Genomic DNA, 19,668 nt, shown 5'->3' with positions numbered 1-19,668 from the left:
CCTTAAAAAAAATAAAATGGAAGCTAGATCTAATTATTTTCAAGTATCTTTACTAATAGAGAAGAAAGGACCTCCAAGTTATTCACAGTAAATGTATTCGTATCAACAACAAAAAACACCGAGCTACCCCAGAAATCTGACTTTATCTCCTGGTTTGATGCCTTTGTGAAATGCCTGGTCAGTTGACGTGTGCCCCTGTCCCTGGTGAAGAGATGTGCACAGTGAGGCTACTTTTAATGCCTAGAGAATGGCCACTCCAAGAAGAGGAAAATCAGTTTGTTTCAAAAGAGTAAATATCATGATTAAGGGCTTATTGATAATTATTATAATTAAGATGATTGGAAGAAAGTTGATATTCTAGCAGTTACGACCTGTGATATGATATAGTCTTTAAGAGAACAAAGGGTGTTAGTCAATTTAATGATTTTTTTTTTTAAAGATTTTATTTCTTTGTTGGAGAGAGAGAGCACAAGCAGGGTGAGCAGCAAGCAGAGGGAGAAGCAGGCTCCCTGCTGAGCAAGGAGCCTGATGCGGGGCTCCGTCCCAGGGCCCTGGGACCATGACCTGAGCTGAAGGCAGACACTTAACCGACTGAGTTACTTAGGTGTCCCAAATTTAATGATTTAAAATTGTATGTGCTTTTTTCTTCTTTTTTTAGAAGCAGCTTTATTAAGCTGTTTCTATTTATTCACCAATTTAAATTACACAGTTCATTGGTTTTAGCATATTTGCAGAGTTGTGTGTTCATAAAGCTATGAACCACAATAATTTCCATCACCCCAAAAAAGAAATGCAGTCCCTCTTTATCCCTACCTATCTCCCACACTCTCAGGCAACCACTAATCAAACTTCTGTGTCTAGGTTTGCCTTTTTGGACATTTTATATAATTGGCATCATACAATATTTGTCCTTTTCTGTCTGACTTCTTTGACTTAGCATAGTGTTTTCAGGATTCGTTCGTGTTTCTGTACCGCAATCCTTTTTATGGCCAAATAGTACTCCATTGTATGAATATACCACATTTTGTTTATCCATTCATTAGTTGATAGACATAGAATTGTTTCCACTTCTTGGCTATTACAAATAATGTGTCTGTGAACATTCATGTGAAGGTTTTCGTGTGGACATGTGTTTTCATTTCATTGGGTGTGTACCTGGGTGTGGAATTGCTCGGTCATATGGTAACTTGGACATGCTCTTGAATAGGAGAATGAGCCATAAGAGAAAAATCCAGGAACGTTACAAAGCGTGGATGCCTTGGGTGCCTATATGTCATGCACTGTGATTTCTCTGAAGCATGAACAGTTCTGTATGTAAGCTCCGGCTGTAGGAAAAAAGATGGGTGGAAATCTACGGTGTTCAGTGACACTTAAAGCAGTGGCTAGAAAAAATAAGACAGTTTCCTTCCATCTTAATTAATTCTAGAAGTAGGGAGAGGGATTTAAGCCTTTTGATTTGTTCCCACAACCAGCTTTAAGCTTTTAAATTTGGGATTTTAGTTTAGTTGACTCAGGGCTGGCCCTGTTCTTATTTTATTGCTGTTTGTAAATAGATGTTCTTGACCTTCCCACTAACTTTTGGATTTAACTTTGTTATTCTTAGTGGTTGTGGTGCTGTCAGTTAGGAGGTGTTCCGAAATGTGTGGTGAGATATTTTGGTTGTCACAAGACTTGAGGAGACCACTGGTACTTAATGGGTGGAGTTCAGGAATACTAAATATCTGCATTGCTTAGGACAGTTTGTACAGAGAAGAATTTTCTTTTCCAAAATCCCCTTAGAGACACACTGTTTTAGGGAGCTGGAGTCCCTCAGGTTTATAACCACTGGGCTTTTCTTCAGTTTCTGGTTTGAGACTCAACTCCAGGGCAGGCATTCACAAACTGACAGTTCGTGGACCAAGCCTGTCCTCGGATGTTATTATTTGGCCAGTATTTAAAAATCAGGAGGGCTGACATAAAAATCTGAGTGACTGGCTTTTCTTTAGAAACGAAGTTGTGCCATTGCCCTCTTTCCTTACCGCCCCAGTGAGCTGGAGCAGAGTGGATGGGGTTTGCCCTTTCCTGGCTCCGACTCAGCTGCTTCCCTCTTTCTGTACCTGCTGGGTTCCTGTAGTCAGGTGTTTTTAACACTGGGATGACATGTTTCCTTTCAATGACCAGGTCAGTTTCATTTTGGCACCAGTTTGTCCTTTAGGTTAACTATCAAACATACTATCTTCTCATACTGCATGTTAAATGTTCTTTACCTTTTTTAAAAGGATAAATAGCTATTGACAGATTTCTAAATTTAAGGCACAGTGCTAAGTGTTTCACATGTATTATTTTATTGAATTTACATGAATACTTTAAGAGGTAGGTCCTAACTTTGTGCCCATTTCACAGACCAGGAAACTGAGGCTCGGGGAGGTGCCATTAACTTGTGGAGTCTGTAGTTGATGGTGGAGGCAGGATTCCAGTCCACATCCATTTGAAACCAGAGGCTGAACTCTCAGCCACTGTGTCACACAACCATTCTTTCTTACCCACATAATTGGCCTTTTTGGGTAAGAAGTATCTCTTCAGCTTTATAACTGATGATGGACTCTTTGAAAGCTATTTTGAATTTTGTGGGTTTTTTTTTAGGGAAATGAGATGACGGTTTCCTCCATTTTCCTTTGTAGGCCTTTCCCCCATTAACCACAGCTAATCCAGGTCTCCTGTATTGGATATCAGTCCCATTACTCTCTCATGAAATTGAAGGGGTAGCACATTTTAAAAAATGAGTTCCAGGTGTGTTTGTACATTGATAATCTGTCAGCAGTCAACAGCGAAGCTGTGGACAAGATGTGATCAGTCAGCTGGGGATAATAGCAGTAATGTTTATTGCTGCTTCTGTGTGTATTGGTTCCTACTGAGGCCTGAGTCCTACATTGTAGGCAGCAATGTGAGGGTGTTGCCAGGAGAGCCAGGCAGGAGATAGTCCTTGCCCAGTTGGGTTCACTGCGTTTCTTCTGGCAGTCATTTGTTCCAGGGTAGGACTAGCTAGAAATAGTTTTAAGAAGATACTACTTTTGGGCGCCTGGGTGGCTCAGATGGTTAAGCGTCTGCCTTCAGCTCAGGTCATAATCCCAGGGTCCTGGAATCGAGTCCCGCATCGGGCTCCCTGCTCATTGGGAGCCTGCTTATCCCTCTGCCCCCCTCTCTCTCTCTGTCTCCCATGAATAAATAAATAAAATCTTTTTTTTTTTTAAAAAAGAAGATACTACTTTTTTTTAAAGATTTATTTATTGAGAGAGAGAGGGCGAGCAAGCTTGAATGGGAAGGACAGAGGGAGAGAGAGAGAGAGAATCTCAAGCAGACTCCCCGCTGAGTGCAGAGCCCGACACGGGGCTTGATCTCACAACCCTGACATCACGACTTGAGCCAAGACAAGAGTCTGGCGCTTAACCGACTGCGCCACCCAGGTGCCCCAAGGTGATTTTTCAAGGACCTACTATGACAGTGAAAATGATTGATTCTGGTAGTGTTGGTGGTCCTGCTATTATCTTACTTGTCACTCCAGTATGATTTGTTTTATCCTGGGACAAGAAAACTCTGTACTCCCCACCGCGCCCCCCCAAAAAAAACTCTGTACTGGACTTTCACCTTCATGTTCTTCAATGGATGCTAAATATTCAGCTTCATTCAGTTATAACTTCTTTTTTTTTTAAGATTTTATTTATTTATTTGATAGAGAACACAAGCAGGGGGAGTTGGAGAGGGAGAAACCGGCTCGCCACTGAGCAAGGAGCCCGATGTGGGGCTCTATCCCAGGACCCTGGGATCATGACCTGAGCCGAAGGCAGACACTCAACCAACTGAGCCACCCAGGTGCCCCAGTTTTAACTTATTCTTAACTTGTTTTTTAAATATATCTCTAGGTTTTGCAGGTACAGAGTAAATGAGTTTGAAATTTAAATTAATTAATTCTCTAAAGATTTCCCCATGAATAGTTGGAATATTTTGAATTTATTAAAGTTTATCTCATCCACATTCTTGATTTGAAGAGATTGTTCCAGGCTATGCTAGGAACGAGAATAATTACAAATGGAGAGACTAGTAATACTCCTTTTTTTTTTTTTTTTTTTTGGGTTGGGGGAGGGTGGTAGAAAATTTGACCATTTGGGTCAAATAGTAAAGTCCCGGCCAATGTGAGCGTCTAAATGAGATCTCAAACATAGAAAAGCTTTAAAAGCAAGAACATTTTTCATTTGTGGTCACCAGGATTGGGGTAACTTCTGTCAGTTTGGATTGAATACCTACAGCAAATACTATGAACCTGGGAAGTATCCCTAGTGGTTTTCAAGGTTGCCCAGAGTGGAACAAATGCTAGTGTTCTTAGAAAACCCTTACGAGATTTGAACTTTATTACCCAGAGCAGCCTTCTTCCTTTTGCTCTTAATGAGTTATAGTTGCAAGTTTCAAAAATCTTGAGTTTAAGAGCTGGGTGGCTATATGTGTTATAAATTTTTAAGACTTTATTTTGCTATAGTACTATACCTTTGGTTGTGCCAGATTTAGTGTGAAATTCGAGTCAGGAAAGTGCTTAGGGTGCTTTGCTGGGAGTGTAGGGAAGAATTGAAAGGATAGCTGAAGTTATGGTGTTCACAGAGTTTACTTAGTATGATCTTTGGAAATTGACTTGGAAACAAGGTTGTGGAAACCTTCCTTTAAGGAGAGAATCGTGATGCTCTAGAAATGAAGTGAAACTATTTTGGTTAACTAATAAAATGCTGATTTGTTGAGTTGTTTCATGTGCTTTAGTTTATTTTAGTGTACACTAGAGGGCAGAACTCCCCCCCGCCGTCCCTGAAAAGATACTTCTTTGGCAGAGTACAAGGAACTTGGAGCTATCCTAGATTTGGTATATGAGTGCTATACATTTTTCTTTGCCTAGTTAGATTAGTCTCTTGGCATGAGATTTCTATGTGCTATACTGTTTGTTTCTACATTTTTCTTTAATTAAAATTTGTTTTGTTTTCAACTGTACCATGGGGCTTCTCTCATTTTTTCTTGGACATGCAGAAGCTTTTATCGTTATTCGCTTTTTTATTACAAATAAGAAAGTAAAAATGACCCATAGTTCCATCACTTAAATTTTTTCAGAAAAGAGCAGTGAAATTTCCTTGCCACCTGCCTATCCTTCATTCCCAACCCCAGAGGCTAATACAATTGACCTTTAAACAACATGGTATTTATGGTTGCTGATCCTCCCTCCCCAAGCAGTCAAAAATCTGTGTATAACTTTTGACTCCCCAGAAACTTAACCACTAATAGCCTATTGTTAACCAGAAGCCTTACTGATAGCATAAACAGTTGTTTAACACATATTTTAAATGTTACATGTATTAGATACTACAATCTTATAATCAAATAAGCTAGAGACAAGAAAATCATAAGGGAAAGAAAATGCATTTATAGTACTGTAAAAAAAAATCTAGTATGGGGTGCCTGGGTGGCTCAGTCGGTGAAGCATCTGACTCTTGATTGCAGCTCATGTCTTGATCTCAGGGTTGTGAGTTCAAGCCCGCATTGGGCTCCACTCTGCGCATGGAGCCTACTTAAAAACAAAACAACAAAAACGTGTATAAGTGAATCTGTGCAGTTCAAACCCATTAAAACAAAAGTGGACTCTGTGTTAGGCTGCAACTTCTGTTTTTCCTTAACAGTCTATTTTGGGCATCTTTTCAGGTTCAGTGTAAACATCTATATATTTTTTATGCCTGTGTTGTACTCCATTATATAAATATTCTGTAGTTTGAGTAACCATTTCTTTACTGATGAGCATTTAGTTTTCCAAATTTTACAGTTATGAATAATTCTGTGATGATCCTTGCACATGCATTTTTATGTTCTCATGCTGTTATTTCTGGGGGACAGATTCTTAGAAATGGGATTGCTGGGTCATCAGATATATGCACCTTAAATCCTAACAGATGCTGCCAAATAGGCAATACCAATCTGAATGAAGTGTCTCTGGTGTTACGTGAGAGGGCCCTTTCCGCACAGCATTACTCCTATCTGTCAGGGTTTTCTCCATAGTCATGACATTAACTGGATTTTCTTAACCTACTGGTTTCATTTGTGTTTCTTCTCTGAAAACCTTCACCAAAACCAGACTTTTTTCAAGATAAACTAATGCTATATTTCTGTGTATTTGCCAGATGTCAGTTTAGATTTGAGTATCACCTAGAGGTAGTGTCCATACTGTTTCCAATCATCAAAGTTAGTCAATTCTCAGTCATCTAAAAATTCAGGTAAAAATCTGAGTTTTATAAACACTGAGAGAAGTTGTGAGCCCACTTAGGAACTACATATTATAGGGTCCATTAAAGTGCTCTGTGCTATCTCTTTCTTAAGTCCTTAAAGTTGGAAGTTACTATTCCCACATGTTTTGAAGTCAGTGAAGAATGTTACTTATCCTAAGCATAGCAATCAGTGATTCATATTTTCTGATCAGGTTTTGATATAGGCATCTTGCTGCCATTTCATGTAAGGTTATGATTACACAGAAAGATTCATATTGGGTAAATATTTTAATTTGGATCAGGGAATTTTTCTTATGGGAGAGGCTGAGCAACTGTGTTCTAATTATTTTGGTTAGGGGTTGAAAATCCGTCTGATCTTAAGTCCAGCACTTACTACATTCAGTTGCTTAGCCCTGGATTCTTGCCAAAACTGTTACCCAAGGGAACCTATGATAAATTTAAGCTGAAATCACTTAAAACTTCTAAACTAGGCTAATATTTCTGTATCATTGAGAAAATGGAAGATTCTGAGCAAGCATTAATCTTTAGATCTAATAATTCTGGATGCATAAGACCATAAACAAGTCACAGCCTTTTGATTATTAGCCTCCTGAATTTGAAATGTGGTACAATTTCAGTAGCTACTAATTTGAGAATGAACGGGAAAAACCCATGTGTCACCTTGGCTTCTGCTTTAAACTGGGATCTTTTAGCCCAGTTGTTTGTGAGATAGATGGTGAGCTGTAGGAGGGAGAAACCAAAGGAGGAGAGTTTTCTCTACAGTCAGATGGAGCATGACTTGTTTGGACCAGAAATGAGAATCAGATCCAAGGATAACCATGTGCAAAACACTTGATCTTGGTCTCTTGTCTAATGGTAGTGAGCTTTAAAAAAAAGATTTTGGGAGAACTTTCCTTTAGAACAGTAACCACAAGTATCATGTCTGCTTTCCAGCCATGTTTCTGTGCTGTGCTGTGGGTGAAGTAATTCCAAGTTTTTTATACCATTTCAGAAAGTCATTCCAATTTAGCTTTTGTTGGACCACTCTGGACCTCAATTTCCCAGTCTTGATGTGGTGAAGCCAGCTTTCCTATTGGGCTAACTTAGTCAGCTGTGTGTTTGACAGTATTGTATAAAAACTAGCCAGGCGGAATTCCAGCTGCAGGAAGGGTTAGATTTTAAAGTATCTGTCTTTATGAAATTGGAGTTATATTTTTTTAAAAACTCCTTTGAAGTAGGACTTTGGTTAACACCATAATGAAAGCAAAGCATTGATATTTTTAAGGCATGGTAGGGAGAGCCTGTTTTCCTTATATTTTATCAGTTGCTGACGAAATTGGTTGGCAATGGGAATGAAACACAACTCCTTTCTCCCTCTGCTACACTGTCTCAGGCCACCTCTTCCTGATAAGACTAGTATGCCTCTGAACTTTCTACTGCCACCTTTACCGTATTTATTTAAGGTTTTCTCAAGATTCACAGACCTCTTCTCTGTTTTTGTTTTTTTTTAAGATTTTATTTATTTATCTGACAGAGAGAAAAAATAGCGAGAGTAGGAACACAAGCAGGGAGAGTGAGAAAGGGAGAAAGCTTCTCGTGGAGCAGGGAGCCTGATGCGGGGCTCAATCCCAGGACCCTGGGATCATGCCCTGAGCTGAAGGCAGATGCTTAACGACTGAGCCACCCAGGCGCCCCACAGACCTCTTCTCTTTGTGCATTTAATACCATTCATCTACTCTAAAGCTTTACCCGTCTCTTTAATGTTGGTGATTCTCTGCTCTGCCCTTCCAGTACTGCCTTTCTTCTGAACTCCAAACCCATATGTCTTACTGCTTGCTAGAAATTTATTCTGAATTTCGTTGACACTATACTGGTTCAGCGTTCGACTCATTTTCTCACCCATTTTACAGAGCTGAAGAAATGGAGCCTGTAAAGTTAAGTAGCTTGTCCAAGGGAGAGGGCCTGGACTAGAATTGAAGGCTTCTTTCCAGTCCAGCGTGGTCCTCTGCTGGGCCAAACTGCCTGCCTCTCTCTGGACGAAAAAATGTGCCACCATCGTTCCCCCGGGGTGTGTTCAGTTATTTCCCTTTCTTTTCCTTGCCTCCGCAACTGCCCAGTCCATTCAGTGCTTTTAATTCTACATTCACAATGTCTGTAAATAGTCACTCGTATTCTTTCGCTCCCTCCTCTCCCCTCTTTCCATTTCATCTCCATTCCCGTTTGCCTTTTTTCTGGGTCTTAAGCGTCTGTGTCTGTGTGATTGGAATATTTTCTCAAGGTTTGGACTATTGTAATCGTTTCCTAAGTTTACTTAAAACCTGCAGTCCCTCTTCCTGCATCCACCCTGCATGCCACTGCTGGGATACTTTGGCAGAGATTCAGTTTAGATTATGACACTTGCTCAGAAATTTGATACCTACAGTTAAGTTCACATTCTTAGCCTGATGTTAGTGAGCGCTGTACCGTAGCTGTCGCCAACCATACCTTGTTCTGAATTACTGTGTCTGATAGCCGGAAAGGGGCCCTTCCCTTTACCCATCTTCCCCTCCCTCAGCTTTGGTCAGCTGTTCTCTCCTCTTCCCTGTGTACCCTCATCTCTCCCCACCTCTCCCCATCGATTGGAATCCTGCCTGTTTTTCAAGCCCCATTTCTGCCCTCCCCTACTCTTCCCTGATACATGCCCTCCTTGTAGTCCTGTTCCACTAATGGCCCCTTAAATGTTTGACCATGAAGTATAGTTATTTCATTTTTTCTTTTTGTCCCCTACAAAGAGTAAAGGCTCTTTTAAGCTCTTCTCTTTGACTTTGGATTTCTGCAGTTTTAATACAATGTGGTTTCATGGCTTTTGAAAGTTCTGAAAAATTCTCAAGCATTTTCTCTTTGAATATTGCCTCTTTTGCATTCTACTATCTCCTTCTACAACTCGTGTTAGGTATATGTCAGATCTTTGCAGTCTGTCCTCCATGTTACTTCACTTCTCTTTGGTATTTTTAATCTCATTATTTGTCTGAGTGGCCTTCCAGTTACTTCCTGTTTTCCAGCACTTTGCTTTTTCTTCAGCTGTGTCTAATCTCTTTTAATTTCATTGGGTTTAATTTCAGTGGCTGAGCACTTTATTTTTTGAAATTCTGTTTGGTTTGTTTTCTTTTTTTTTAAGATTTTATTTATTAGAGAGAGAGCACAAGTGGGGTGAGGGGCAGAGGGAGAAGTAGACTCCCCGCCGAGCAGGGAGCCCGATGTGGGGCTCTATCCCAGGACTATGGGATCATGACCTGAGCCAAAGGCAAATGCCCACCCAGGTGCCCCTGTTTGGTTTGTTTTCAAATCTGCTTGTTCTTTTTCCATAGGATCTTGATTTTGAGGCTTTCTTTTATATTTGTAATCATTTTAAGTGTATACTTATTTATAGTTCTTGTCTTTTATGAGAAGTTCTTGGGGTTCTAAAGTTATCTTTATTTGTTGGCCCTTTTCCTGTGGATTATTTTCTTTTGTGTTTAGTATTTTTTATTCATCTTTGGCAAGGTTTTGTCTATGAAGTGATATCATATGGCCTGGGATGAAGTTGTATTTCTCAAAAGTAGGTGAATTTGTTACTTCTAGATGCCCTGGCTTTGGCTAATTTTTATGTTAATTTCTTGCTTTGGAGCTCCTGGAACATTCAGGTATTATAATTGAAATTAGAATTGTGACCCTCAAATCCGCAGGGCTCCAGGCCCAGCATTTCAGTTCTCAGGAGATATTTTTTCCCCTCTTCCCTACAGCCCAGGCTGAGAGGCTTTCTTGTCTGCTCCCCAGGCTGTTACGTGAATTTTTCCTGATCTGTCCTTTCCCTGAGCAGGCATAGAGCTCCACTTTATTTAGGATTTTAGTTCTAATTCTCCACCTTCTGTAAGCCCAAGACCAGTCCCGTTATGTGGGTATAACAAAACCCAGGTGGAAGTTACTGGAACTTCTCTCCTCCCCACACGCTGCCCTGTAGCCGCTATCTGCTCGTGTGCTTCTGCTGGGGTTTGCACTTCCTTCTCTGATCCTGGCTCTCGGGGTTTCCCTTTCTCTCTTGTGAGTTTAGCTACACATCTAAAATAATTTAGGGTATATTTTATCTGGCATTTCTCGGTCTTTATCTGGAGAACGTTTGGGTTATATTAAGCATCCATTTAGCCTGGACTAAGAAGTTCGTTGTGAGCTCTTTAAGGGCTAATACCCTACATTGCTTGTTTTCATGTTTCCCTGCAGCTAGCACAAAGTCATCCATTCCATTTGATGAGTTTGAAATGACTTTTAAAGGAAACATTTTGACTAGTCTGAGCCATAGGGAGAAATAGCCAATACCTTTAAAAATACATCTGATGACTTCTCTTTCATATTAGTTATGAGCTGCTGCTCCTACCCAAGAGCTGTTAATTTTCATCATTAACATACTGCCTCTTTTAAATGGTCAAGGCTTTTTCTCTTCTGAGCTATTTGAATTGTTCTGTTTGTTGGGTTTCCTTATTCTTTTTAGAAACAAAATATCTGAGAATACTTTCTGATATAATCTCTAAAACATCCATGAATTTTCTTGTGTGAAATTCTCCTATCACAGTATCAGTTTATTTGTAACCCCATCTTACTGTTTTGAAAATCATTATCCTTCATTATTGTGGACCTTCTTTTTGTCTAGTCTAGTGTCTGATCCCCTCAAACTTGTAGATGCCACCCTTTGTGGGAGGCAAGAAGCTGGAAATTCAAAACCCTTGATTTCCCCCCCTCCTTTGCTTCTAGCTTTTAGTTTGGAGCTTCGGCTTCATGAATCAGACATCTGCCCAAAGTATGAATCCCGGGCTGGTGAGGCCGAGGCAAGGAGAGGGCACATCTCGGGCCCTCTTGGGCCTACCAGCTGCAGCATGTGCATAGCGTCCGGGACAGCTGTGTCTTCACCAGTGTAGCCTGTGGTGTGATCTGGGGGCATTGTTTCTGGCCTCTGAATGTGGTTTTTGAGCCCCCCTAGATTTTGTGAGTAACCCAATGCCTTTTCTTTTCTTTTTTTTTTTTTTTAAGATTTTATTTATTTATTATTTGAGAGAGAGAGATTGAGAGAATGAGTAGGAAGAGGGGCAGAGGGAGAAGCAGACTCCCTGTGGAGCAGGGAGCCCGACACGGGACTCAATCCTAGGACCCTGGGATCACGACCTGAGCCGAAGGCAGACGCTTAACTGACTGAGCCACCCAGGCGCCCAACCCAATACCTTTTTATTATTGTTATTAAACCTTTTATTTTGAGAGAGTGTAGATTTATGTACAGTTGTTAAAATAATAAAGAGAGATTCCTTGAACCCTTGACCCAGTTTCCCCTTACGGTAACATCTTATAATATCACAACCAGAATAATGACATTGATATAGTCAAGATAGAAAACATTTCCGGGCAGGGTGCCTGGGTGGCTCACTTTGTTAAGTGTTCATCTCTTGGTTTCGGCTCAGGTCATGATCTCACGGGCCTTGAGATCCAGCCCCGATGTGGGGCTTTGCACTCAGCGGGGAGTCTGCTTGAAGATTCTCTCCCTCTGACCCTCCCCCCGCCACCAACTTGCACGAATGCATGCGTGAACTCTCTATCTCTCTGAAATAAATAAATCTTTAAAAAAAAGTTTCCAGTCCACTAAGATCCCTCCTGTTGCTTTTATAACCACACCCACTTTCCTGCTGCCCCCTCTGGCAACTGCTAATTTGTTCTCCATTTCTGTAATTTTGTCATTTCAAGAATGAAAGCATACAGTATAAAACCTTTTGAAATTGGCCTTTTTCACTCTGCAGATTCATTCAGGTTGTGTGTATATCAATAGTTCATTTGTTTTTATTGTTGACTAGGATTCTGTGCTGTGGATGATTGTTTCATGTTCTTCCACTGAAGGACATCTGGGTTGTTTCAGTTTTGGGCTATTACAGATAAAGTGCTGTAAATATTCATGCACAGGTTTTTTTTTGTTAACATAAATTTTCTATTGCTACTATGACAAATTACCACAAATTTAGCTACTTACACAGTGGAAATTTATTCTCTTTTAATTTTTTAGACAGAAGTCTAAGATAGGTCTCACTGTATGAAAATCAAAGCAGGTTTGTGTTTCTTGTGAATGTAGGACTTAGATTCTCATTTTCTTAAGTCTTGACAGCTGTGTACCATTCCCACCTTCTGGAGACCATCCCCATTCTTGGTTCATGGCCCCCTTCTTCTGTTTTCAAAGCCAGCAGCAACTTGGTTGAGTTCCCTCTCGAGCTGTGACTCTTGACTCCTCCTCCTCCCATCCATCTCATCTCTCTGATCCAGCTGGGAAAGGTCCTCTGCTTTTAAGGACTCCTATGATTAGATTGGGCCCACACAGATAACCTAGGATAAATCTCCCCCATCCCAAGGTCCATACTCTTAATCACATCCCTTTTGCTGTATATGGTAATGAATTCATGGATTTTGGCAGCAGGGGGGAAAGGGTGTGGACGTTTGTGGTAGCCCTTATTAAAATTTCATTTCTCAGAGATAAACAGTCTGAGAGGGGTGCAGTTGCTGGGTCATGTGGTGGTTGCATGTTTACTTTTTTGTGGCTTTTTTTTTTTTTTATAATTTTATGTAAACTCCACACCACATGTGGGGCTCGAACTCAAACCCCAGGATCAAGGGTTGCATTCTCGCTCTCTCTTTTTCGCCGCCATCCTGCTCTGCGTGGCTGGCTGCTTCTCGCCATGTCTTCTCACAAGACTTTCAGAATCAAGCGATTCCTGGCCAAGAAACAAAAGCAAAATCATCCCATTCCCCAGTGGATTTGGATGAAAACTGGTAATAAGATCAGGTACAACTCTGAAAGGAGGCACTGGAGAAGAACCAAGCTGGGTCTGTAAGGCGTCACACGTCATGAGATGACACACCTAATTGGCATACATATTTAATTAAGCTGCGTGAAGATCATGTGTTCTATCATTCTGTAAACATCCTTCCTACCTGGCCATAGACTTTCCATGGAAATGATTTTTCTCTCTGACTATGCCTCTGCACCAGTAGGTTGGTTCAGTAATAAATGTGAGACCTCTCGGCTCTAAAAAAAAAAAGAGTTGCATTCTCTGCCATCTGAGCCAGCCAGGCACCCTGCATGTTTAGTTTTTATAAGAAACTGCCAAACTTTTCCAGAAAGGCTGTACCATTTTACATTTCCACCAGCAGTGTATAAGAGATCCAGTTTCTCCACATACTCATCAACATGTAGTGTTGTCACCATTTTTCATTTTAGCCATTTTGATAGGTACGTAGTAATGTTTCATTATGATTTTAATTTACATTTCCCTAATGGCTAACAGTGTTAAACGTCTTTTCAAGTACTCTTTTGCCACCTGTCTATCTTTGGTGAAATGTCTGTTCATGTCTTTTGCCCACTTTCTAATTGGATTGTTTAGGTTTTTACTCTTGAGTTTTAAGAGTTCTTTATGTATTCTAGATATCAGTTCTTTATCAGATATGTTTGCAAATACTTTCTTCCAGTGTGTAGCTTGTCTTCTCATCCTTTCAAGAGGATCTTTTACAGAGCAAATGTTTTTAATTTTGATGAAGTCCAGTTTGTCAGTTTTTCTGTTTATGGATTACACTTTTGGTGTCAAGTCTAAGAATTCTTTGCCTAGTCCTAGATCCCAGATTTTCTCCTAGCTTGTAAAAGTTTTATAATTTTATGTTTAACATTTAAACACATGATGCATTTTTGAGTTAATTTTTATATAAGTTAGGAGGTTTAGGTCAAGGTTAATCGTTTTTTGCCTATGCTGTCTGTCCATTTTCCAGCACCATTTGTTGAAAAGACCATCTTTGAATTGTTTTTGCACCTTTGCCATTGAATTGCTTTTGCACTTCTGTAAAAAAAATTAGCCGGGCCTATTTATGTGGCTCTACTTCTGTCCTTAGTCTGTTCTTTCCATTTACATGATCTATCCTTCTGCCAGTACCAAACAATCGTGATTACTAACCTATATAATAAGTCTTAAAATCTGGTAGACTGATTCCTCCCACTTTATTCTTTTCAAATGTAACTATTCTATTTCCTTTGCCTTTTCATATATATTTTAATTTTTTTCCAAGATTTTATTTATTTGAGAGAGCACACGTGCACGCACAAAAGTTGGGGAGAGGGTGAGGGAGAAGGACAAGGAGACTCTGCCTTGAGCACAGAGCCTTTCGTGGGGCCTGATCCCACGACACCCAAGATCATGACCTGAGTCGAAACCAGGAGTTGGTCACTCACCTGACTGAGCCAACCAGGCGCCCCTGCCTTTTCATACTAATTTTAGAATAATTTTGTCTCTATCTTCACAAATCCTGGGAATTTGGTAGGAATTGCATTAAACTTTGTTATGGACTGAATTGTGTGTCCCTTCCCCAAATTCATGGGTTGAAGCCTTAACCTCCCGATGTGAGTGTATTTTGAGATAGGGCCTTAAGGAGGTATTAAGCGTTAAAAGAGGTCATAAGGGTAAGGTCTTAATTTATTAGGGTAAGTGTCTGAATAAAAAGAGGAAGGGGGCACCTGGGTAGCACAGTTGGTTAAGTGTCTGACTCTTAGTTTCATCTCAGGTTGTGATCCTCAGCATCATGAGATCAAAGCCCGCGCCACACCCTCTGCTTGGTGTGGAGTCTGCTTGAGATTCTCCCTTTCTATCTGCCCCTCCTGCTCATGCTCTCTCTCTCAAATAAATAATAAAATCTTAAAAAAAAAAAAAGGAGGAGACATCAGAGATCTCCAAGCACGCATAGAGAAGAGGCTATGTGAAGACAGAGCAAGAAGACAGCTATCTGTGAGCCAGAGAGGTCTCACCAGACACCTTGATCTTGGACTTCTAGCCTTCAGAACTGTGAGAAAATAAATTTCTGTTGTTTAAGCCACCTAGTGTACGGTATCCTGTCATGGCAGCCCAAGCAGACTAATACAGACCTATATATCAATCTGAGGGGAATTGATATCTCTACTATGTTGAGTCTTCCAGCCCATAAACATGGTATGTCCGTGTCCTTCCATTCATTTAGATCTTCTTTCATTTCTTTTATCAACATTTTGTAGTTTTCAACCTACAAGTCCTGTACATGTTTTGTTAGACTTCTATGTAATATTTTTCTTTTCAGTGATTATAAATAGTACTATATTTAAAATTTCAGAGGCTGCTGGTTCACTGCTAGTATATAGAAATATAATTGATTTTTGTATGTTTATCTTATATCCTGCAACCTTGCTGAACTTAAATATTAGTACTAGAAGTTTTTAATACACTCCTTGGGATTTTCTACATAGGTAATCATTATTGCTTTTCCTTTTTGTCCCTTATTGCACTGGCTCAAACTTCTGGCACTGTGTTGAATAAAAACAGTGAGAGTGGACATCCTTGCCCTGTTCCCAACTTAGGGAGAAGCATTCAGTCTTTTGGTTAGCTTTAGATTTTTTGTAGGTGCTTTTTAATCAAGTTGAGTAAATTCTCCTCTATTCTTAATTTCAGAGTTTTTATAGCGAATGGGTGTTAAATTTTGTCAAGTGCATTTTCTGTATAGATTGATAGAGTCGTGTGATTTTTTTTTTCCCCTTTAGCCTGTTAATATGATGATGAATTACACTGGCTTATTTTTTTATAACTTTGTTAAAAGCTTTTTTATAAGCTTTGTTGAGGTGTAATTTACATACCCTACAATTCACCCATTTAAAATGTACGATTCAGACAGAGGATCACAGGGGAAGGGAGGGAAAAATGAAACAAGACAAAACCAGAGAGGGAGACAAACTATGGGAGACTCTTAATCTCAGGAAGCAAACTGAGGGTTGCTGGAGTGGAGGAGGGTGGGACGGATGGGGTGGCTGGGTGATGGACACTCGGGAGGATACGTGCTATGGTGAGTGCTGTGAATTGTGTAGGACTGATGAATCACAGACCTGTACCTCTGAAACAAGTAATACATTATATGTTCACAAAAAATAAAGAAATAAAAATAAAATGTACAATTCATTGGTTTTTATATATTCACAGAGTTTTGCAAAACATCACTGTAGTTAATTTCAGACCATTTTCATCACCCTAGAAAGAAATCCTGCACCAATTAGCCATCACTCCCCCATTTAGCTGTCTCTCTTCCATTTCTTCCCACTGCTCCCACTCCCAGCTTAGGCAACCAGTAGTCTTTCTCTCCATATGGACTTCTCTCTATTCTGGACATTTCATGTAAACGGACTTATACAATATGTGGCTTTGTGTGTCACTTCTTTCACTTAGCATAATGTTTACAAGGTTCATCCATGTTGTATATTTCAGTACTTTTTTTTTTTTAAGATTTATTTATTTTAGAGAAGGAGAGAGCATGTGCATGGAGGGGAGGGGCAGAGGGAGAGGGAGAGAGAATCTCAAACAGACCCCCCACTGAGCACAGAGCCTGATGCGGGGCTCCATCTCATGACCCTGAGATCATGACCTGAGCTGAAACCACGAGTCGGATGCTTAACCTACTGCACCACCCGGGTACCCCGTACTTTATTTAACTGTCAAATATAGTCCATTGTATGGATATCCATTTTTCAGTTGATGGACATTCAGATTGTTTCCACTTTTTGGCTATTATGGATAATGCCATGAACATTTCTACATAAGTTTTACTGTCAATACCTTTTTCATTTCCTTCGGATGGAAGGAAGTAGGATTGCATATCATGGTAACTGCTCAACTGAGGAAATGCCAGACTGTGGCAGACAATGGCAGACAAATTAGGGTCCTAGTTTCTCCACATTCTCAACACTTGTCATTTTCCCTCTTTTTGATCATAGTCATCCTAGGGGGTGTGAAGTGCTGTCTCACTGTGGTTTTGATTTGCATGTCCCTGGTGGGTTGTGATGTTGATGAACTTTCCTTGTGCTCATTAGCCACTTACATATCTTCTTTGGAGAAATATCTATTTTCACATCCTTTCCGCATTTTTAATTGGGGTATTTGTCTTTTTATTACTGAATCATAAGAGTTCTTTATATGTTCTAAATACAAGTTCTTATAAGGTAGATGATTTGTAAATACTTCTCATGTGGGTTATCTTTTCACTTGATCGTGTCCGCAGCACAAATTTTTTTTATTTTGATGAAATCCAGTGAATCTTTTTTTGTGTGTGTGCACTTGTGATTTTGGTGGCATATCTAAGAGATTATTGCCTAGCCTACGATCATATTAACCTTTATGTTTTCTTCCAAGAATTTTATAGTTTAAGTGCTTACATTTAGGTCTTTGATCATTTTGAGTTAATTTTTGTATATAGTGTGGTATAGAAGGTCCATCTTCCTTCTTTTGCATGTGGATATCCAGTTGTCCCAGTACCATTTTTGAAAAAAAATATATTATTTCCCCATTGAATTTGATACTTTTGTTAAAAGTCAGTTGACTTTAATTCGGTTTAGTTTTTGACTCTCAACTCTATCCTTTGATCTCTATGTCTATCCTCAAGCCAGTAAACATTGATTAATTTTCAAATACTGAACCAGCCTTTCATCCCTGGAATAAAACTCACTTGTTCATGTTATATAATTCTTTTTATTACTGTTGCATTCTGTTTGTGAGTATTTTAAGGATTCTGTATATTTTTTATGAGAGATGTTGGTATTACTTTTCTTGGTTTTGTTTCTGTATTGTCTTTGTCTGGTTTTGGTATCAGACAGTGTTCCCTCTTCTTCTGTTTTCTGGAAGAGATTGTGTAAAATTGATAGATTATCCAGTGAATCTGTCTGGGCCTGGAAATTTCCTTTTTGATAGTTTTTAAATTAGACATTCTCTTTCCTTAATGGTTACAGGACTCCTCAGATTATCTGTTTCATAGTGGTGTGTTAATGGTAGTTTGTGTTTTTTGAGGAATTGGCCCATTTTACCTGTATTGTTTATGTGAGTAGGATTCTGTAGCATTCTCTTAGGATCCTTTTGATGTCTTTGAGGTTTGTAGTGATAACTCATTGCATTCCTGATATCAGTAATTTGTGTCTTCTCTTTTTGTGTCAGTTTTGCTAGAAAATTTTCAGTTTTATTGGTTATTTTCAAAGAACTAGTTCTTTGTTCCATTGGTTTTTCTCTGATTTCATTGACTTCCACTTAGTATTTCCCTACTTGCCTTGCTTTACATACTGCATTTGCATTGTTGTTGGAGAGCATATTCTTTATGATTTCAAACTTTTAAATTGTTGACATGGTCTGTCTTGGCATATATTCTGGGGACACTTGCAAAGCCCAATATTCCTTTCTTTCCTCTCAATATCTTTTTTTTTTTAAGCTTTTATTATTTAGGGGAAAGGGGAAGGGAGCGAGAGGAGGGGAGAGGCAAAGGGAGAGGGAGAGAGAAACCCAGGCCAACTCAGCACTGAGCGCAGACCCCAGTGTGGGGCTTGATCTCATGACCCTGAGATCATTACCTGAGCCGAAACCAAGAGTCAGATGCTCAACTGACTGCACCACTCAGGTGTCCCTCTCTCAATATCTCGATATCTTTTAAATAAATTCCTTTTCTGTCTAAATTAGTCAGAGTCAGTGTCTGTGTCTTCATCTAAAAATCTCAGTACCCCTCTCGAGCTGCACTTGTTAATAGCCTTTATTTTAACACTTAACTGTACTCACTCAGTTTATATGTTAGTCCCTACCACTGCACTGTGAGCTTGGCGGCATAGACCTTGTATCTTTGTTTTTGTATGTCCAGTCTGATACATGGCAAATGATTTATAAGTATTTGTTAAATGAATGAATAAATAAATGAATAGCTTTTATTAATGATCACCGTTGTTTAAAAGCCTTGGGTGGGGGCGCCTGGGTGGCTCAGTTGTTAAGCATCTGCCTTCGGCTCAGGTCATGATCCCGGGCTCCTGGGATCGAGCCCCGCATCGGGCTCCCTGCTCAGGGGAGAGCCTGTTTCTCCCTGCTTATGTTCCCTCTCTCACTGTGTCTTTCTCTATCAAATAAATAAATAAAATCTTAAAAAAAAAAAAAAAAAGCCTTGGGTGGACTTTGATCTGTGGAGATTTCATTCCTATCTTTTTGGTCGTATCTGTTCTATCAGTCTTCATCTTAAAAGTAGAGTACTTTTGGTTCCACAGCTGTGTTCAGCAAGTAACTGACCCCGGAAACAGACTGTAATATCTATTTTATGATTGGAATGACATTTTATTTCGGCTTAATCATACCATAGTTCAAGCATAGACATGTGGGAAGTTCCTTACTCATTCCACAAGACTTCTTTTGCAACTCCTCCCGTTTCCTATATTTCAGGTTGGCTTGTCCTCTTGTAGAATGGCGGTTGCCACAGCGGTGCATTTCACAGTGTACATCCTTGTCAGAGTGAGCACAGGCTTTGATGCGTGCCTGGAAGCCTTGTTTCCCAGGCAGGAAGCACT

At 39.8% G+C, this 19,668-nt stretch overlaps 2 protein-coding genes across 3 annotated transcripts in view; both read left to right on the top strand.

Annotated features, from left to right (window-relative positions):
• The window catches only part of CFDP1 (craniofacial development protein 1), a 126,680-nt gene that overhangs the window by 28,864 nt on the left and 78,148 nt on the right, over nt 1-19,668 (top strand). The window lies entirely within an intron of this gene.
• Nucleotides 12,941-13,367, top strand: LOC141370822 (large ribosomal subunit protein eL39-like). The gene has a single exon (XM_073882461.1). It carries the CDS (start codon nt 12,986-12,988, stop codon nt 13,139-13,141), a length of 156 nt encoding a protein of 51 aa, XP_073738562.1. The 5' UTR covers nt 12,941-12,985; the 3' UTR covers nt 13,142-13,367.

The sequence above is a fragment of the Callorhinus ursinus genome, unplaced genomic scaffold, assembly GCF_003265705.2.
Source record: "Callorhinus ursinus isolate GAN/ISIS: 27379988/994484 unplaced genomic scaffold, GSC_fseal_2.0 scaffold46, whole genome shotgun sequence".
Lineage (NCBI taxonomy): Eukaryota > Metazoa > Chordata > Mammalia > Carnivora > Otariidae > Callorhinus > Callorhinus ursinus.
This window is presented reverse-complemented; position numbering and strand designations above follow the sequence as displayed.